Source organism: Taeniopygia guttata, chromosome 4, assembly GCF_048771995.1.
Source record: "Taeniopygia guttata chromosome 4, bTaeGut7.mat, whole genome shotgun sequence".
NCBI lineage: Eukaryota > Metazoa > Chordata > Aves > Passeriformes > Estrildidae > Taeniopygia > Taeniopygia guttata.
The window spans coordinates 13,207,302-13,229,617 of record NC_133028.1 but is presented as its reverse complement, the minus strand read 5'-3'; the positions used below and the strand labels follow the sequence as shown (position 1 = coordinate 13,229,617).

General features: G+C 39.1%; 1 protein-coding gene across 5 annotated transcripts in view; it reads left to right on the top strand.

Annotated features, from left to right (window-relative positions):
* SLC2A9 (solute carrier family 2 member 9) overlaps positions 1-22,316 on the top strand; it is a 100,282-nt gene that overhangs the window by 24,840 nt on the left and 53,126 nt on the right. For all 5 annotated transcript variants that reach the window (XM_072928007.1, XM_072928006.1, XM_072928008.1 and 2 more), the window contains 3 exons: positions 3,227-3,387; positions 7,062-7,186; positions 8,291-8,436. In XM_072928007.1, the coding sequence (XP_072784108.1) occupies positions 3,227-3,387; positions 7,062-7,186; positions 8,291-8,436 (432 nt within the window). The remainder of the gene's footprint in view (positions 1-3,226; positions 3,388-7,061; positions 7,187-8,290; positions 8,437-22,316) is intronic.

The following is a 22,316-nucleotide window of genomic DNA, read 5'->3' as shown; positions in this document are numbered from 1 at the left end:
TACGCTGGCTGTCTAGAGACCGTCAATTCAGTCAAACACAGCAGGAAGCAATTCAGTGGAGTTCCAAGCAACATTATTTTGAAAAGTAGCTAGTAAATATTAGGAATAGGAATAGGGAATTACTTGTGGAAAATCCATCTCAAAATACTTCCTTTCCAAAGCGAAGTTCCTTCCTGTATGAAAATCTGCCATTAAAATATGTGGCTAGATTTCCACCTAAACAGGTTTTTCATGTCAAAGATGGATGCGATATTTATGCAAATAATAAAAAAAGCATTTTTAAAATTTTATGTTCTATATGTGGATTTTATTTGGGAAACTCTTGACCCAAAGGACTAAGAAGAGACTCAGCCTACAGAAATTTTTAATTTCTTGCTTCATAACTTCTGGGAGTTTTCTTCAAGTTCCTGTATTTTGTATATTGGTTATTCAAGGCTGGATAAATTGGATGTTAGCATGACATCACTTCACCTTGCAGTCATCAGAGGATAAACACAACTTAGAAAAAATCAGCAAGAAGCTGTAGTTCTGTGAGAAATGGTATTGATTATCCTGATGGAAAAATCCTTCCTGTACTGCCTTGGGGCTGTCAATCGAGCAGTGAGAATGGGCCAATTTTTAAACTTTTAACTACCACTTAAAAAATGGACTGCCCTGGTAGTCAGAGCTTTCTGACACTTTCTGCAGGAGTAAGGGAAAGAAAGGATGATGGGATGTGCTCCTTGGCAGCACTCAGAAAGCTCTCTTTGAATCATTCAATAGATTGCAGTGGTGTGGGTGGGGAGGTTAAAGATGCAACCCTGTGACAAATGCTAAATTCCAGGTTTTGTACTTAATAATGCTTCCAGGATTGTCTGGTTTTGTTTGAAATCCTTAGTGTGGCTTTTGTGCTGAAACTGGGCACTATGCTGATGGCTTTGGTTATACTGTTACAGGTATGCATGAAGTCTCCCTTGGTGTCCAGGGTTTTATTGAGAACTTCATAACTCTCTTATTCAGATTAAGCCATAAATTAGCCAGGGTTAAGGAGTAGTCCCACTGACAAGGAAGCTGTGTAGTTCAGGAAGAAAATACCACTCTGTCCTTTGGCCCTCTCCCTAGCTCCAGGATTAGTGTGCATCCATTTGCCTATGACAGACCACTTTCCTGTCCCTGGAGCTGCAGTGACCAGGATGGAGGGATGAGCATAGGCTGAGGTCACAGCCATGGTGGGCAACAGTGAGCCATATCAAAGCTATGCTTCTTGCAACACAAGAAAAGGAACCTTTGCCCCATCTGTTTTCTTCTGCATCTAAATCAGTCTGCCGCAATGTGACCCTTTGGGAATACTGATGTGAGATGACTGAGAAACACCAAAGCTGAGCATCTTGTAGCTGTAGATAAAAGCAGCCTTTTAAGAGGTTATACTGGGAGTGCAATAATTCCTACAAGTTGTAAGTTGTGCTTCTTTTATAAACTTAGGAAGAGTAATTTCTTGTGGTGACATGCAGTTTACAGCCGACATTGTCAGATTGTCCTTCTCTCCATAGGATGCTGGGTATCTTCTGCCCTTGTTTACTTCAGTACAATTCCTCTTGATGCTGAAGTCCTCCAGCCTCAGAGGAAGACTGTACAATCTTTTGAGAAGTAGTAAAAAAAGGCTTGATTATGACAGTTGACTAAAACACAGAATGTTTCCAGGGTCCTTGAACTGAGCATGCCAGCAGGACATCAGCAGGAGCTGATGGAATGAAGGAAGTTAATTTAAGACTGAAGTGTTGAAGAACTATATGTAAATTCTTGTGTCCATTTTCTTTCAGTGCCACAAATTGTGTCAGCTCATCAAACCACAGGGGAATTCTAGTACAGTTCCCACTGGTGGGCTTTACTTCAGGTCATCTCGTGAGGCAGAGGTAGTCTAACTTCCTGATTGTTGAAGGGGGAAATAAGCTCTTTTCAGAGCTGAGATTGCTTCCCACTCAGTTCCCTGTAGTTCTGTGGGAAAGAGCATGGCCCATCACAGGTATGATTCACTGAGAAACCCAGAATTACAAGTTTGCATGGGCTTGTTCAAAGAGTTACCAAATTTATTAAAAACATATGGGAGCATTTGACAATAGGAAGACAAAAGATTTAATTGAATACAAGATGAAGCTGTCTGTTTCTGAGCTGAATTTCTACAGTTCATTTCATGGACTGATTGTGGGCAATGCCTGTGAAACAATGATGTGCTTTGTGCTCTGTGAGGGAAGCAAAGTCCCTGCTACTTTGTGCTCTGCAGCCCTTGCCCTCTTCCTGCAGGAGGCTGCAGCTCTGAGTTCCTATGCACAAACACAGCCTGCTGTGACAGCTGGTTCAGTAGTTGTCACTGTGTGTAAATGACCCCTGTAACTATGGGTAAGAAAAGGAAAATGTTTCTCTTGTTTTAAAAATATATCCATTAGATTCGTATATATAAACATTTATATATTCCTTATATTCCTCTTTTCTTTATCATCCCAGCACTACTACCATAATGAACTGAGGCAGCTGAGAAAATAAGACACTGATATCAGTCAGGCACCATTTTTTGTAGGCTTTGTTTAGGGGCTAACATTTTTGTATCGTTTTTGTTATTGAGACACCTGATCAAAATACCCAAGGAGATTTTACATAGAATTCAATGGATTCAAATCCAGTGGATTTTTTTCTACCATGTTTGTTTTGTTTAATGTATATCTTCTGAAAACCTCTGGGTTTTATTAGCTTCCTATTTATTGGCAATAGGAGTCCAGAGAGGGGTGCTAGTACATGTCAGAGCATCCATCTATCTGTTGCTAGTGAGTGTTTTAGTCTGTACTTCCTTTTCTGGAATATTTGCAGTTATTTGATGTCTCCTTGTAAATAACTAAGCTATGCTGAGAAGATTAGTCATAACACAAGGGGAGAATAATTTACAGGCTATTTTTAGCCATTATCATTAACAAGAAATGCTAATAGTGTTCTAAAAGCGTTTTCTCTTAGTATTCATTACTATCAGAAATTAATTTCAAGTAGACAACAAGATGTCTGAATCTAAATATAATCTGAGTATTGGTGTTAAAGAACTAAGATGTTAATACTTGATTTAATGGCAGATTCATTTAGAATCTTACTGTGAGACCTCTAAATTATTCAAGCACCAGAATTACTTGTCTTCTTTATTTTTATTTTTAAAAATAAAGTGTGATTTTTTTCACGCATATTTTTATGATGTATTTTCTTTCAGTATATCAAGAAGTTTTACAATGAAACTTGGGAGAGGAGATATGGCTTCTCAGTGGATGAAGGCACGCTGACACTCCTCTGGTCCATAACAGTTTCCATTTTTGCCATTGGTGGCCTTGTGGGTGCCATTATTGTTACCCCAATTTTGAAGTTCTTTGGAAGGTAAGTGTTTCAGAAAACTTGCATTTTCTAAAGTAGTTTATCACTTAGTGTCTGCAGAAGCTTTTACTTCTATTAAAAACCAAACCAAACCGAAAGAAATCTTTAAATTCTGAAAACTTACTGTGCATCATTTGAGTCACAGAAGCCATTTGCTCTGAATGGGCAGTGGGTTGAGATGTCAAGGAATGTGACTTGCAAGTATGCCAAAGGAAAATACCATAAAATAGAACTGATTTCACAAAGGACAGGCAGAGCCTTGTTTCATGAGTTTACTGAGTATCTTACTGTAAACAAACAAAGCTATCAACATATTTAATTTGCTTTTTAACAGCATTAGCTGTCATATGGCAATAAAAATGTACTCTTTTTTCAATCCTTGTGTCACCTTCCTGTATGGCCTTCCCCAAGAAGGGGGTATGCCATCCATACAGTACAATGCAATATTTGACTAAGCCTTGACCATAGAGAATATGAGTATTTTCAGAATGTTTTTGTGTGTGTGTGTCTGCATTTTTGCTGCAGGTGTTACCTAGGTATTTATGTCAAATTTTTTTGTCATACAGTCTTTCAAATAGAATTTGAAAGGTAATTTATAATTTATCTATATTTAGAAGGGCATGAAAAAAACCCCATCATTGTGGCATTCATCATAACTGCTCATTTGGATTTTTCTTAATTGTAAATTCAATATTATTTGATATCTTTTAGTCAGTTAAATCACAGGAGAACATCATCATGGAGGATTAAATAGAAGTGTAAACTTCCATTTTTCTTACTTTCCTCTTTTACATTTTGACTATTTCCATTAGATTGTTCTTCCCTAGGTCTATTTTTCATTCTCCCAACTTGTCCATATGTCATTTTTCATCTCAACCGTGTATTTTCAGGTTCTTCCATTTCATGCTTACAGCAAGTCAGTATTCTTAGCTGTTACCCATTCTTCATGAATTTATTTTGTCACTTGAGCACTTGATTTTCAATTTTTAAATATTTCCCATAGTTACATTATTTATTTTTTTAGGTTTTCAATTTCTTCTGCCAAATCATGCATTTGGCTTTAACATACTTGTTAGAAATATGAAACTGTGCCTGACTCAGACTGATTAATTCTCAAAATATTGTTAAGTCTTTATTAAAATAAACTGAAGAAAAAATGGCTTCAGAGAAGGCTAGAATTTTCAGTGAAGAGTGGAACAGCATTGTGTGCAGGTTTGTTAAAATGCTGTCTGATCTCTGTCGTAGATACACCACTGCCACTGGAGCTGGTCAGGTTTCCAGGGCAGACCTTTACACTTGCAGACTCTGCCTGTTTATTATGTTTATCTCCATTAAGCCATGAAAACAGCTCTGTTACAGATACAGTGGATAGGTGCTGGAGCAGAGATGGGAAGGGGCTGTGTGAATAAAACTGCTCACCAAAGAGTGGTTCTTGAGTTTGCTGCTCACACTGCAGTGTGTTTGTCTGGTCTAGGAACCCAGACTGACACGTCATTATGGTAATTGAGGAGCACACAGTGAAGTGTTGACAGAACAATAAAATACTTCGCTGTTAAATTGCTCAAGTGTAGGTTGGAGAGTTGTATCTATGATAAAACTGAGTTCCATTTACACTGACACAGAATAATGAGCTAAGGGGGATTAAAAGCACTAGTCAGAAATAATGTATGACTTTAAAAGAACACTTTTGAATCATATTGTTGTAAGGTTAAAAACATAAATTTGAAATCACTGAGCCTAGATTCCTAGGCTCTATTTACTTCAACAGACATGTAGAGTAATTTTTTGAAAGGGAACCTTCATCCACATAAACATTATTCCCAAGTTCAGATGTGGCTTTGACTCTTAGATTCTCCTCTTCTAATGAAGAGAGTCTGCTGTTGTTTAAGCTGAGCACCCAGACCAATGTGCTCAAGGGATTGTTTAGGTCACTTCTAGGGTTTCCCTAGAAGGGAGAGGCTGAGCATCACACCAGGCTCCTCTCCTTGTTCTGGGTGCCACAGCCGTGGTGACACTCAGTGCCTTGTGCAGGGGGCTGGGGTGAGTGTGCAGCAACTCCTCTGTGCCACTGCTTGCTCCTCACTCCTCCTGTGCCCCAGCGTGGGTCCCCATGGACCACCACAGTCCCTCTGGGGATGTCCCTGCTCAGGCCTGGCTCAGCCTCTCCTCCACTGACCTGGTTACAGCCTCGCTCCACCTCCCCACAAAGCCACCCCTGCAGCCCCAGCTCTTCCAAAACCTTGCCACTGACGCTACTTTCCATAGTAACACCCTAAATAGAGTGTTTTCTTGTTTTCATTTCCTTTTCATTCTGCCAAAGTCTTTGTTTTTATCATGTTTAGTTAGGCTGTGCTTTTCTCTTCTCAGCTGCATAGGATAAGGGTTTGCTGGCCAACTTTTTCTCAAAAAATATGTATTTTGTAGTTTTTATTTAAATTAAAGGAGGAAAAAGCAGTATCTTCTGATGAATGTATAAGACTTTTTTTACCCGAATGAACATTTTCTTTCCATTTCTGTCATTATTTGTATCACTTCAGCCACCTCAGAGTGTATATCCATCTGAAAAATCTGTTCTAAACAGTTACAGTCTGATGGTTGTGTTGTATAGACTTTAAATTAATTGTATCTTATTTTTCTATCTTCAAGCCATGTTATCCATTCAGTGTTCAAAACTCACTAGAAGGCAGGAAGCATGATTAAAAATATAAGTGTTAAAAATATTTCCTTTCAAAAACATATGCATCTGTTGTAAGAAGTTGGGTGACTTTTTCAATGGGTGTGAAATTTCCTCTTGATACTTACATATTGGAAAAAACTAGAACTGGTGGTACAGTTTGTCACCTGCTCTAGAAAGGAAAGGGATAGACAGTTTTCCTGGTCACTTCTTTTTAATTAATCCCTCAAACTTAAGCAAAAAGTTCTGAGAGATGAAAACTAAAAGGAAATAGGGTGTTGGTAAATGAAAAGTTTAGATGTTTTGAAAATTTTAAAATACATTTTTGTGATTTGGTTCATGTTTTTTAACAAAATAATAATTTGCCATAAAGAGTATTTCTTTTATTTGAAAAAAAAAATTAATGTTTTATTTAACTGCTATAGAATGAAGAGGGGAAGAAATATGTAAACCTGTATTTTGTATAATTCAAACAATTTTTAGAAAGGGGTTGATTTTTATTACTTGAATGAGCCTAAATGTTTTTTCTAGCTCTACAATAGGAAGTAATTTTCCTCAATGTATGGTTTTAATATCGAGAATTTAAGGATGAATTATAATGACACAAATGATGTCACAGTTGGGAAGTTCCTGAAGTGTCAAGAACTGTATGTAACATTAAAGTGCCTGTAGTTATATCAGCTTAATTCTATTTGAAGTATATTCTTTGGGTTCTCCATACAGATATCTATCCAGAGTACACTTATTATATTCATGTGCAGGGCCTCAGGCCTGGCACTTGGGTTTTCGGATGCATAAGTTGGCTCCTTGCTGTGCTTTTGAAGTACAGCTCTTTAGCTATCTATGTTATGTTTTCTTTTAAACAGAACTCTACATATCTAAGAGGCAGTGTTTGTTAGGCACTTTTTATTTATAGATATTTAAGAATAAATCGTAGTGTGCTTCTAATAGAACTAGATTTAGCTGCCATGATGCTGGTTTCTAAACAGTCTTTGCCTTTTAGGAAATGCACATTGGTGCTCAAAAACGTGTTTGCAGTGGCAGCTGCACTGTTGATGTCCCTGTCCTTGCTGGCAGGCTCCTTTGAAATGCTCATCCTGGGCCGCGTTATCATGGGTGTGGATGGAGGTAAGCTTTGGTCACACTCTACATGTCTGAGATGCTTGTGCACACTCCTTCTCCTCTTCCCTGGTCAGAATTTGCTTTACATCAGAGAGGTACTCCAGGCACTAGCTGTAGCCACACTGATTCCACTGGGACAAAATGGCACACCAAGGGCTGGAGGATCTGATGTTTGGAGGAGACATTGGAATGGATGCTCACCACTTCTAACAACTCTGTTGTTTCCCCACCTTTCCTCTTCCAGCCATGGTGGAGTGCATTTGTTTCCATGCCATGAAAGCCCCTTGCCTAGGAGAGTGTATTCTGTTATTAACACTGCTTTTTGCTGTGTTTAGCAGTTGCTGGATCCTGTGTTAATACCTGCAGGACTAGAGAAGGTTTGGTACTTCACCAATTGTTCCTAGCAATATGGTCTTCCCAGTTTGAAAGTAAACCATGGGAGCCCTGCAGCACCAGAATAATCTTGCAGCTAGAAGGAAGGGTTTCTGCTAATTTTTATCCCAGATTACCATCAAGCAACCAAATTTCTGGAGCTGTGCAAACATTGCCATTATACTGACCAGGGTCATGTGCTGTTTTAGGTTTAAACAGCATTCCAAATATTATTTTATGCATATTGTGAAGAGTTCATTGCAGCTATAAGCCTATATTGAGAGGAACATCTGCTAATACTGTTTACAGTGAAAATACTTCATGTGAAAATATCTGCTCTGTCTGACTGATGCATTGGGTTTTTTCCCTTACCCACATCAGTGTTAATATTATTTTGCGTGCTTTGGGATGAGCAAATTTAAAACATAAAATCTGTTCTCCTGGAGATTCTCATCTCTGAGTAACCTTTGGTGCTCCACATCAACAAGCAGCCTAAGCATGCCGGTGTAGATCTGTAACAGATAATCAATTCCATAGTTATTAAATGGTGTGAGAGTAATTAGACATGCAGGGAAAATAATTCATGTGATGTATGGATAAACATCTGTTCCTTGCATATTTTTATGCCACCCTTGTGAGCAGATTATCATTCAGGCTCCTTTCAATACGAATTTGTTGTATAGCTGGCATAATAAATATGTTTTGACTTAATATATGGGTTTTGTTCTTCTTTTGTAGGCATTTCATTAAGTGCCCTCCCCATGTATTTGAGTGAAATATCTCCTAAGGAAATCCGTGGTTCATTGGGTCAGGTCACAGCGATTTTCATTTGCATTGGTGTTTTCACTGGTCAAGCTTTGGGGGTGCCAGAAATATTTGGGCAAGTAAGTATTTAACAGACCTTTTACACCAAAGAATACAAGCATGCTCTAAGTGTCATATTTTCAAATTTTGACTGGATTCTTCACAAAAGTGGAAAAGAGAAATATTTCTTTTTCATTTTGGGGCACTTTGAAAAGTAGTTTCCTCCACGTCTTCTAAAATCAGGTACTAAAATCTTGGCTAAGTTTGGTAGATGTGGCCAGCAGTTTCAACAGCTTGAGTGGCTTGTGTGTGCCCATATGCAGATCTCCTTCTCCCCCTTTCTGATGTACATCTATTTTTTTTTTTTTTTTGGTCATGGTTTGACGCTGGCACAATGCCAGCGCCCCATGAAAATACAACTTACCAATCAAATGCTGTGAAATGTGATCAAGAACAGAGCAAAGCAGGCCAAACTTAATAACAAAGGAAAAAGCTTTATTACACTACTACTACTACTACTACTATAAAAGGAAAAGAAAGGAAAGAAAAAAAACACACAAAATTCGAAATGAAAACCTTCCAAAACATTTCTCCTCCCTCCACCCAACTCCACTAAACCCCAGCGAGACCCATTTGGATCCTTAATCAAGTTTTCACCCTTCAATATAATCAATACTGAGTCCATCGGGGAAGAGAGGAGTCCCCCTTGCAACCATAGACCCCCAGGAAACACAACTGCCACCTCTTGTGTTTCCAATGTCACACGTGGCACCGCCCAGACACACCGGCCAGTGTGACACTCTCCTCTCCATGTCACAGTGCTCTCACCACCGTGCATGGACAGAGACTGCTCATAGGGCCCCTTTAAGGATGCTTTGCCAAGGACCACCAGGAACAACAGTCCAGTATCACAATTCGGGACTAGAGTCCCCCCCATTTTCCCCTGGGGCCGAGGGTCCAAAAGACAGAGATCGCCTTCTCTTCTTCCTGAAGATGGAGGGCATCCTCACACCCTCCTCAGCTCTCTCTCTGTCCACTCCAAAACTGGTAGTTGCTGCAGAAGGTCTCTTGGCTCACCAATGCATCCCCCTAAAATGCAGTCCCTCTTGAAAGAAAGAGTGGTTCAGTCTATGGTAAACAAGCAGAGTCCAGCCAAAAGCCACTCTATCATCTGCCCCCAACCTTCTTCTCTGAACATCTGAGGTTTCAAGCTGTCTCTCTTTTCTTCAAATTCAGGAGGAGTAATATTTCATAAAGCCTTCATTTCTCAGGAAGGGTTAAAAGTCCCAACTCCCAAGGATGGCTCGCTGCCCAGGCTCCAGCTCCCACAGCCCGGCTGGGCACCTTGCGGCCCCCCCCGCTCTTCTCCTTCCCTGCGGCGAACTGCTGATAAAACCACCGCCGTCTCTTTTTTCTCTCTTGGGAGAGAGAGAGACTCTGGGGGGAACGGAGACATCCCAGATTTCTCCACCCTTCCATCTGCAGGAGCTGACCCAGCCGGTTCCGATCCTTTACCTCCTGGCCTACCTGTGCAGGCCGCATGGCTCCCCTCCCCCACCCAGCCCGGGCTGGGGGGGGAAGGTCCGTATCATGCGATGACTGGAACCAAAGAAGGAACGAGTCCTCCTGGGAATTCCGCTTTTAACCCCTCTGTGTTCTCAGAGGCGTGTCCACCTTCAATTGGTCACCCCAAGTGTCAGTATCTAAACCTGACCCCTGACTGGATGAACCTCTTCCTTCTAAAAAAAATTCTCTTCCCGTGTCAAACCATGACAAGTTTCCAGTTTCTTTGGATACCATGGAAATGCTTAAGAGTTTTTACATCTTTGATCTCTAATTTTTCAATATGAGATAGAGTTGAAAAAGGCTTGGTTAGAGTTATTATGAGAACTTGAATAGAAAGACTCTTGCCTAGTGATTATAGTGTTCCTTTTAATGCAATCCTTACTTGCCCAGCTTTTAGAATAAGTGATGGAAGAGCAGAGTTAACATACACCTTTATGGGAAAATTATCTATTCAGATAAGAGGTTGTCCTGCTGTCATAGGCTGAGATTAACTTGGTGGCCACTGGATGTCATCATTACTCTGAATAAATGAGCTTGAGTTTTGTTCAGGCTGGCAATTGGAAACACAGAATCACACGAGTAAGGTTGGAAGGAACTACTGTGGTCATCTGATCTGACCAGGTGCTTTCCATTCAGAGATAATTCTTCAAGGCAGTGTGGAGGAAAGGTCTGCAGCAATCCTCTCACAGTGAAACTTGAACACAGAATCCCTTCTGACAGCCAGAAAAAGTAGTAAGGGGTTGGAAAGTGAGGGAAGCTTGTCCTTTTCTGTCCACCCAAAGGCAACTCCTTTGTTGATACATGCACTGACACTTTTATTTTTGCCTGACCAGCTTTCTTATTCTGTCCCTTTGTTCTGTTCAGTTCTCCTGAAGGCAAATTATTTGATTCAATTTACCCTTTATTGAAGGATAGATTTCTCCCCTGCCCATCCAAAGCAACAGATTTTTGGAAAAAAATTAAAATGGTTTTTATTGTGTGGCTTCAACAGGTGCCTGTTCTCTTACCTTGGAAGCAAGTCTATTACAAACAAGTGTATGAAATTTCAAGAGGCCAGTTTGATTTCTTAGAGTATGGCAGCCTTTATGTAGCAAGTTTTTTTAATGTGGGCTTTTGAAACATGCATACACTTTTAAGATAAGGTGACATGCAAATTCTTATTCCTTGATTTCAGCTCATTTTTGCTGGTTTTATTTCTCTTCTTGCCTTCCTTTCATCACTGTTGTTGCCACTACCAAATTACAGAGGTAGTGTTTCTGTTTCTGCAACCTGCTTTAGTGTGAAGTTAATTAATATTGCACCATTAAAGACAGACAATATGTAAGAAGAAATATGCTTTATCTATAAAGATAATGCTCAAGATGGGTAACATCAACATATAAAAAACCAGTTTTACCTGATGTGAATAACAATATTTCCAACCATTTTATTTGAGGCAGCTTGAGTATTCTAGTTGGGTATGTGGGTAGGTTTTTTTCTTTTAGTTTCTCTTGTTTTCAGTCAAGCCAGGATATTTTTTCCCTAGGTTTATGGGGTTCCCATTGAAACTCCTTCAGTGGGAGGTAGTTTTATTTTGCTGCTCTGTAGCTGTTTGTTTCTTATGAGAATATGTTGTAAATAATACTAGTTACAAATACTTGTCTTCTGTCACTGTTTCGTAAGTTTTCTATTGAGATCTCACGTGTCTATTGCTTGTAAGTTGAGCAAATATCTAAGAGGTCATTAACCATAGTCTGAGCATTGATGGTTTTGAAGAAAAGAGGGACAAAACCAGAGATGAATGTCCTGCTAGAAGAGACTCTTTGAAAAAGGGATGGACATAAGAATGACTGTCAGCATGGCTGAGGTTCTTCTTGCAAGAGGAGGTAACAGCAACATTGCTTGTGTGGTCAAGGAAACAGAGGAAAGGGAGAGGAGCTGACTGCACCTTGTTAACACAAGAAAGAAGGAATAGAGTGGTTTAATCTCAAAGACAATATGGCTACAAGAATGACTTTTTATAAATATTGTGTGAATAATTGCATGCTGAAATTCATCAGAGTGATGTTTGGAACAGACTCCTGGCTGAAGTAACTTGAGCAGAAAATTAAAATTTTAAATTGGAGTTTGATGCATTTATGGGGATTATATAAGGTTGTTGCCTTCAGTGGTTCTGTAGAAGTCTCTTAGCAGAAAAAGAAAGCATTTATGTTGGCTGTGGGGCACAGTGTTGACAAGCATTTATTAACAACCTAAGAGATGATTTCCTCTGTTATCAAATGCAAAAGTGTTCCTTTAAATGTGAAATTGCGATAAAAATATCTCTAAAGCAATGAGTATTACTTGAGGCAATTCAAAAGTCCTTACTGCTTTTTGTATCAAGTATGTTAAGCAGCCCTAAATTGATTTTTAAGCAATCTTTCTTTTGTCAAGATTGGTCAAGGTGCTGCAGGAGGCATGTGGGCAGCCCCAGGTGCAGAGCAGAGGGGCAGTGGTCAGCTCTGGTTGGGTTATTGGCTATTTCTGGCTGGGTTACTGGTGATTCCTTCCATCTTCCCAAGCTTTCTACTGCAAGTGCTGAGGATTGACAATCTTCTCATTTCCTTCTTATACCTTTTCATGCCAGTTCTGTCCACTTATTCTCATTATTCTTTTGATCAACTCTTATTTATTCCTTAGTACCTTTCTGTTTCTTTTTTTTCTTCACCACCTTCTACAGTGTGCTTCTTCTCTCCTCCCCCTATCACGTATGATCTTTGTGTTTCAGATTAAACTTCACCTCCTATAGTAACACAAGCCCTTTAATCTCCTTCTCACCCTGTAAGACATTATCTTAAATAGTTCCTGGTTTAAACTCCAGCCTAGGAGAACAAGATTATGTAGCTAAACCAGATGAAATAATACTTTAAAAAAACAGAATTATATTTAATATTTCCTGGGTTTCCTGGAAATGTTTTGTCTGGAATATTGCACAAATGCTTTTAATTCTTTTCTGTGTCCTGCCATATTGGTATGAACTAGACAAATATTACTATGTCCAATTATAGTATAAAAGAGCAAATGGAACAAAAAATTTAAAATCTTATAAAGACTGAAATACCTAAATACAGGCTATTTTTTATTATTCTGGATATATATAAAACTTTATCATATTTGTCTCCGAAGTTACTAATTTTAGAATGTGTTTCTTCAGTACACAGTGCTTACCAAGAGTGATTGTTTGAAGGAGAAAAGCTGCAGTTGTGACAAGAGTCCTCCACTGCAGTGACTTGATAATCTTACTTGCTTTCCACAGTTCTAATTGCCTCCCATCCAACAAATCATAGCTCTGCTTTTTAGTCAATATTCTGATTCTTAAAGGTCTGGGAAATTCCTGAGGTTTGGGAAATTCCACCATGGTAAAGTGGGCTGGTGGTCAGAGTACAGAGCACAGTGGCTTCTTGTGCTGGTGACCTGCTTCTCCAAGCACCCCAGCTGCTGAGAGCTGTGTGCTTATTTTCACGTGCTGGCATCTTGTGTTCTGTAAGCCAGTCCCTAATTCTTCAGGAAGCCACGGCATCTGTAGATGACAGCTTGGTGCAGGCCCACGGGTGTGCAATGATGTTATCTGCTGTAATGTGGGCACTGAATTATTGCTACTGGCTACACAATTATTTAATTCAGGCCATTTTTGGTTGTACAGCATGTGCAGTTTTCCATGTATCTGACTGAAGGTAAAAAAACAGATAATAAGGACAAACTACCTCAGAACTGTCACTTCTTCAAACACTGCCCTTCAGGTATTTCTGTTCTCTCTGTTTCTGTGATTCTGCAATTGAATCACCCAGCCTATTTCTCCTGACAGATTGCTCCTGCAAAGCAAAGGCCAGCGCACTGTCAGCTTCAGTTTTGAAAGTTCAAATTTACACTTACTGTCTTGGGGAAATATTGTCTGACCTGATTCTGACATATTCCATGTAACTTTAGGTATCTCTGTAGCTAACTCATCTAGTTCCTCCTGTAGGGAATGCCCTGCTCCACAGGTTTTCCTTAGCATGGTAATATCTTCTAAACATTGTAAACTGTCAGACTGTCTATTCTAGGGCTTCATGTTTTTAATGAAGGTGGGCTTTAAGCTTTCCCTAAATTATAGAGGATTTAGTTTCTGAACACATTTGCAGTAGTCACAGTGTTCTTATTTTCAATATACATTGAGTTTGAGTATCTCTTTCATCTGTGTATCAATATCAGAGAGAAGAAAAAGTTTCACAGTGTGTATATTTATTCAGAACAGGTAAATTTGAAACAGTTGCCTTTGCCAATCTTTCCTCAGACCTCGCCTTTGAGCCCCTTTTCCTGTGTGGGGTTTGTCAGGCTTTGCCAAGCTACTGCTGTTTTCCCTGGAGTTGCTCTGGTGGCTGGCCAGCTCTGGCTGCTTCTCTAAGTGAACAGCTGCTTTTTATTGGTACACCAATGGACAAATAGAATTTATATTTTGCCTGTTTATTTCAGCAACCCAACTTTAAAAACTTCAAGAGTTTCTAGTCATGCACGCAGGAGCTTGCCTAACTACATGTTTGCATTGTTTCCTAGTGGATAGTATGTTACTCTAAAATTTTTGCTTTGCTTGCATCTTAAGTCTCATCAGGGGAACACTTTCTGAATGAATCCTATTGCTGTGTTAGCGTTTCAAGGGAAAAAAAAAAAAAAAAAAAAAAAAAAAGTAAAATTCCTGATGTGTCCATCTCTTGAATGTTGCAAGTAGAGTAGGTTTGGTCATTCTGTTTTAAAAAGAATGTAATCAAGCAGCACAAGGTGCAGGAGTGAGCAACAATGATCAGATTTGGGAAGTGGTTTTTTGAGGAGAAAAATTTGGGTTAAACAGCTCTTATGGGTAACTCCATGCTGGGGAAACACTCAAAGCATGAGTGCATCAGAAACAAAGAATAACAGAGAAGGTTTAGAATTTATTTTGAAATTACATTCTGTCTTTGCTAGACTCTTCTTGATCTTTCTTTAAAAGCACTTGGAATTTAGTGCAAAAATCTTGTGTACATGGTTAGAGTTAAAAACTTTATTAATTGGATGTTATCTTTGTCATAGAAGACATGTTAATTAGTCTAATTACAATTTTTCATGATTTTTAGCAGCTTTAATGCATATTTGGCTAGAGAATACCTGTTTTTAAAAATGTATTTAGCTGGAAATAGGTTTGTGATACATGATGACACTGGCCAAACTGTCCTCCCCACAACCCATAATTTTAGCAAAGAAATTCTGCTACTGATATAGATATCAGTATCAATTTCTGCAGCAAATTGAGCTAAATGAAAAGGACCAATGAACTCCATATACACTGTACTATATGTCCAGTAAGGGAACATCTCTGTGATGAGTTCTTTTCAAGTTAGTTTTTTACACAAGGAAACCTCGCTGAGGAATAGTTGTGATTAAACTAAAAACTTCTGTAGATGCTCTGTTACACTCTAATTTTCTTTACAAGACTTTTTTTAAATTATGAATTTGATGCAATAGATAACTGTGTATTTAGGAAAGTTTATCTAGGAATGTTTCATTTTGCTCTACCAAGGTCTTTTAAAAGTACTCCTTCACTTTCACAAAAATAGGCAGTGATGGAATAGGTTGTACAGCCTGTGCAGTTGAAAATAAGATTTGATTTTACTTGTCAAAGCTTCATTTTCAGTATGATTTTGCTTTGTTTTTCTTCTTTTTTTTTTTTTTTTAAACTGATCCTTCTTCCTATGACTCTTGACTCAGATTCAAGGATTCCTTAAAAACTGTCAGTAAATTATAGATGAGTAGAGAAAGCAGTTCCAAATCACTCTAGGGACCTGAAGCCTGCAGGTGGATACCAGTGGCAAAATGGTCTGTTGGAGATGCTCTTGAAATGAATCTGACACATTAGTGTGATAACACAAGGTATGAATCGAGCAGTTTCTGAGTATTTTTCTATGAGCTCTTTTGTTCTGTATGTTTATCTTCTTTTTGAGCTGTGATAAAGATATTATTCTTTAAAATACAAGTGAAAATTTGAGAGTATAGAACAAATAGCTCTTGTGACGGGTGAACTCTTGCAGCTTCATGCAGAGTGTTGGAAATTAAAGCAGCTTATGCCTTATGCTGTCTACAGAATATAAAAAGGTGTTTGTACTTTCCATTAGAGTAGGACAAATGCTTCCACCAGTTTAGCATTTTCCAGCATCACTTGAAATCCTAAAGTGTCCTCTTTGAAATAATTTCAAACATCTGGCTACATAGAATAAAAAAATCCTATAATATCTTCACTCTGCCTAGTTATATTCTGAAAATATAGTGAACTGAAGGAAAGTCTAGATTGGAAGTCAGTAATTAGTGGTGTGGCCCAGAGTGCCACTCCTGTTCACTATCTTAATTAATGACCTGGATGATGGTGGAGCTGTTTGTGCCTGTAGATAATGCTGCTTTGTGGAGTCTCTTTTAGTATATGAATTTCTAATTCTTAATGAGTTAAGAGCAAAGATTAGTGTAAAACTTGGGGAAAATAACAGAGGAATTTTTCTCATCAGCTCTGGTTTCCAGTTGTGGGGGTTTTTGGTCAGGATTTGCCTAAGTTTAGAGTAAGAGTTTGAGGAGGTGGTCTCACAGTACCTGGAAACCATCCTGCTGTTGAGCCAGGCTTGCAAAAGGTGACTCCAAGTTACCCTGGTCCCTACCGATTCACTGGACTGCTGAGCTTGTACAGTTTTTCTTAAAAACACAGAAGCAAAACTGCTTTATATTCATGTAGTAAAATGCAAAACTCTGAATGAAAAGCTAAAGCCTTCCCTGAAGAGTGCTTTAAAACTTCTGCTAAGGATACAGGAGACACATTTGTGCTTATAAGTGGCTGTTCAAATCCTTTAAGGGGATGATGTCGCTAAGAATGACTCAGAGAAACACCCTTAGAAAGAAAGGAACTTCCAGAGGGAGGGAGGGAGGAGGAAAGGGATGAAGAAAAGGAAGAAGAGGGAGAGGGAGAGGGAGAGGGAGAGGGAGAGGGAGAGGGAGAGGGAGAGGGAGAGGGAGAGGGAGAGGGAGAGGGAGAGGGAGAGGGAGAGGGAGAGGGAGAGGGAGAGGGAGAGGGAGAGGGAGAGGGAGAGGGAGAGGGAGAGGGAGAGGGAGAGGGAGAGGGAGAGGGAGAGGGAGAGGGAGAGGGAGAGGGAGAGGGAGAGGGAGAGGGAGAGGGAGAGGGAGAGGGAGAGGGAGAGGGAAGGGAAGGGAAGGGAAGGGAAGGGAAGGGAAGGGAAGGGAAGGGAAGGGAAGGGAAGGGAAGGGAAGGGAAGGGAAGGGAAGGGAAGGGAAGGGAAGGGAAGGGAAGGGAAGGGAAGGGAAGGGAAGGGAAGGGAAGGGAAGGGAAGGGAAGGGAAGGGAAGGGAAGGGAAGGGAAGGGAAGGGAAGGGGACAAAAATGTTTCAGTGCTTGTTCAGTTAGTCACTAATTTCAGCAGGTGTTTGATGTCTGTCTGCACTTCCTGCAAACTACTACCAGACACCCTAATTAAAAATTACTTGAGGCAGTGATTTTGAAAATGGCAATACTTTTTCAAATATTCTCAGTTCTTTTCTTTTTCTAGCAGTGTGACATTTCCATCCTCTTTTCACAGTAACACATAAGGCACTAAGTTTGTGACTGCTGAAGCAATTTCCAAGTCTTTTATCAAGACACAAGCACTTCAATACAAGCTGTGAGTTGCTGATCAGGGACATAAAGATCACCTCACCCAAGGGTTGGCTGATCCAGTCAAGGGAAGATGCTGTGCAGGCACCATCACAATCTTTGTGGGTCTGATAAAAGTAAAGAAATGATGCCAGGACCCTCTGGGTTGTTGCATATTCATAGTTCAGTAGGACCCATGGAAAGAGGTCTACTTTGTTATATCAGCCCTGCTGAGGGAATGTTGTACGTGTTGATATATTGCTAATTGAGACATTAAGTGAGGTACTTTGTTTCTAGCTATTGTGGATCAGCTGAGATTATGTATTTACTGGAGATTATAAATCAACTTTTTATTGGTTCCTTGAGACAGACACAACAGTATTTATTCATCCCTTTTCTGTACAGAACTCATTAAGTAATGCATGGGAAAACAGCTGTGTGTCTTCATGTTTGAAAATTAGTTTCAGTCCATTAAAGTTGTGCTGTGAGGTTTCAATTCCCAAAGTTTTAGCAACATATGGCTGATTGGCCATTTGTAATACTGCAATGTTGCAGTTTTGCATTTGGGAAGGAGAACATCTTACAGAAGAGGAATTGTCTGAAAGTGGAAATGTGGTTATGGAAACAAGAGCACTATGGAGATAGACACATAATTTAGACTCAAAAATGAACAAAAGACTTAATTGCAGAGCATCCAATGTTGAGATGAAAGTTTATCATCAGTGAGGACTGCTGCTCATAGAGAGTGAAACAGTGCTCCCCTGACTCTTGAGAAGATTTCTACGTAGCTGTTCTCTGCTTAATTAGGTCAGTTGGAGAAACAGTAGACAAGCTTTCCTGGAAAGATATTCTTCAAAAGATGTGAAGGAAAGAAAGACATCAAAACACCATGGAGGCTGATAGCAGTTGGTTATAATTTTCTCCTTATCCGCTGAAACATAGTTAACACGTGTAACTAAACTTAGAACATTTGTTTATACTACTATTTAAAATATGACTTCCTGCTACTTTATCAGACTTAAAAAGGTGAGTTTTTTCACTTACTGTAGCTGACCTGATAAGAAATAGTGTCTGTCTATAAAACTCATCTTATCCTGTGTAAGTTGGACTCTGCTTCAAATGCAGTGGAACAAGTGAACATTTCAGATTTTCCTCTTTCCTTAGTGCTTGAGTATTTGATAATATTTACAAATCTGTCACTAAGCAATAATCTAAATCGATTTGACCTGTGACTTCTTTCCAAGTGTGTTTCACACACTGGGGAGATAATCACCACTTAAACATTTTTGAAGATTAACATTTCAGTTTTACTTTCTATTATACATTGTAAAACTATCCATTATTGCAAATTCATGTCCTAATATGTAAATTTATCCTTTACAAATTAGGTATTAATGCCATGGTAAGTTGCTCAAGTACTGTAAGATAGCATGCAGTCATCATATTGAGTAGGAGGGTGTGTTTTCTACTCTTGAGTGTGTTTGCTTTTGAAACTTCTGGCAAAAGGAAAAGAAAATTGGAGGTACATTCTTGATTAATATTTTAAGGGATTTTTAAAAAGTTGAAGTAAATGTCAAGTTAAAATGAATTGGGTTTTGTTTTCTTTAAAATTCAAACCAGATTTGTTGTCATTAAAAAAATGTTAAAATTATATATTCAACCACTTCCACTGTTTTTAAAACAGCAAATGTGCTTTGGGTATTTTAATGTTTGTTTTTCTCTTAACCTTGATATACCTTGATATACTGAACTTTCACAACTTCAGTTTGGCAAAATATAATCACATAAGAAAATATTTGCATCTAATGCAATTTATAGATGCCCTGGACCACTTCTCTTCATCTCCCACTACAGTCCCAAAAGGATGCAGGTCTCTGGAGTTCTATGTGCCACATCTTTCAGTCCCACAGGGATATCTGAGGTACCCCAGGGCATGAGAATGATAGTATGTTCTCGTGTTTGAAAAACTGAGTCTTATCCTCCTCAATTATTTTAATTTACTATTTTTATATTTTGTTATTTATGGATGCTAACCTGAGTCTAAATGCATCACTGAAAGGAAGTTCTGTCAGAAATTTTGCCTAGCTCCAGTATACCTCTAATATTTCTTCCTAAAGAAGCTCAAATATATATTCTGGCTGCTGATAATAATCCCATGTGAAAGCTTTGCAGATGAGTAAGCAATGAAGACAAATTATGCCATATAAGTGTGCAGTAAAAGGTTAGTTATTACTCCAATAAAAAGCTGGACAAAAAAACCATCTGGGAAGCTTGTAAAGATACTTTAATTCTACCTCTCAATAGTCCATGATCTAACATACCATTTAGTGAACAGAGAAGCAGACACTGGACACTTTCAAAGCCATTTTAAGTTCTCATTCAGAAGCCATTTACTCAGTAACAAAAATCTCCAGCTGATTTCTGTGAATTTTACATCAGACTGGTACAGCCTTAAGTCTGTGACTTTCTGTACTGATTATTACTTGGGAAGATACTGATACTTGAGTAATCTTCTTGTCAGAGCTATAGCTGTAGAAGTGACCTGTAAAAATACACATCTGGGTGCAGAACAGAAGTGAAATACACTTATTATCTGAGTTGCCTCTGTTTTAAACAGGGAGGTAAGCAATTTGTAACTCTCTTATTGAAATAAGTTTTGACAAATTGGGTCACAGAAATGTCATGCAAAGAGAAAATTGTGTCCAGCAGGGATGTCACTGTGAGATTAGCACCCTCTGCAGCCAGAGGAGATTGTAGAGCTGTGATTGGAGTGGTACAAAGAAGGTAAGAGGAAAGCAGTTGTTTTGCACCTTACTTGAGTAGCTGCTCTGAAATCTGAGATGTAGAAGTTCTCTTTTCTCATGATCATCACCACTGTGCCATACCCTTGACTAAAGGAAGAAAAGATAGTTCTAATGCTAAGAAATTAGTTCCACCTCAGTGCTTTTTCAGTCCTCGGCCCCAGGCCAGCGTGGATGTCCTTTACTTTTAGGAGTGTTTTATGTGGTGTGGTAGCAGATTAACAGAGAAAGGCTGAACTTGTGCAGTATTCTGGGCTTTGCATACCTAGGTTTACCCAGTCTGTTCTGAGCAGGGATAATTTTTTTTTTTTTTCCGGGGAAAATGGAATATTTCTGATAAGCATTTTTTGTGCCAAGTCTGTACAAGAAATGACAAAATTCAATTGCTTGAATATAAGCAGATAGTATAATCTTGATGCCCTATGGTACTTTAGGTGTCCCTGTGAGACTGGCAGATGTGACACAGAATATCACAGAGACCTGCATCCTTCTGTAGCTGCAGCTGAGGCCAGATGCTTCAGGGCATCTAAAAATTAAAATAGATGTAATTCTTTCTGTCTGTGTGTGTGATTTGCAAAACTAAAATTTTAAAAGTGTTCCTGTTTTTTGTAGAAAATGAAAAAGAAGAGATTACAAAATCACTATTTCCTGGATATTTTCAGTATCTTGCATTGGATGCCGGAGGCTTTTGTCTCTTTGTACCCCACATGCAAAATGGGTAAAATATGTCATTTTACACAAGAAAATTATACCAAAAGATCATTTCTGTTTATAAGTTGTTCAGAACTGTAGTAAACTCATCACAACCCCATCCCCAAGGAATTAATTCCAGAATAAATACTTAAATGGTGACTAGTTAATAGTGTCTGGTAAATAGACTTGCTCACTGAGAGATCACAGTTCATCCTGTGCACTGAATGCTAACAAAGGGGAAAGAGTATTTATTTTGATACCATCTCCTGCACATTTCCAGCAGTAGAGGTAGCTAAACACTTGACAGTCCTGTGAGGCAGCATGGTGGCTGCACAGGGATGCAGAGCAGGACTGGGGAGTGCCCTGTGCTACCCCATGTCCAGCCTGAGCCTAGGAGAAGGTGTTTGGGGTAGAGGCATTTCCCTGTGGCTCTAGAAAGGACAGGAGACAGGATGTGGGAAGCTTGCCTGGAAACAGCTGGGGTCAGGATGCTCAATGGGACATGGGGATCTCCACAGCACAGAAACCAAACTCTGGGCAGAGAGCAAACGAGGACCCTGACTGTGCAGTAGTGGTTGAGTTGTGAGCATAATCTATGCCCAGATTATGCTTTTAAAATAAATAGATAAATAAATAATTTAAATATATTTATTAAACTAAAAGAGGAGAGGTTTAGCTTAGAAGTTAGGAAGAAATCTTTCACTATGAGAGTGGTGAGACACTGGACCAGACTGCCCAGAGAAACTATGGATGCTCCAGCCCTGGAAGTGTGCAAGGACAGGCTGGATGGGGCTCTGAGGAACCTGGGATAGTAGAAGGTGTCTCTGACCATGGCAGGGTACTGGAACAAGATGATCTTAGAGATCCCTAAACATTCTATGTTTCTTTGTTTCTGTGAAATTATTTAGAGAGAAACAGAGAGAGTGAAGCCTGTCACAGTTGCATATTTCGTTACTCAATCTTTTTGATCCTGTAATCCATCTCATACTGGGTTATTTAGTTTGCCACGAAAAATGGATGCCCATGTCCAGGGCACTACAGCACTTCTTCTCACCTCTGTTGCATAACCTTGTTAACAATTCTATTATGTTAACAATGTTCTATTCTATTAATAATTTTCCCTTTAAAATGTATTTATGTGTATATTGTTTGCCTGGTCTGTGTTGAGAGTGTCTTCATAATTTATCAAAATCTTCTTAATTACTGGGAATTAAACTAAAAGTAACTGGTGTTTAAATAGGTTATTG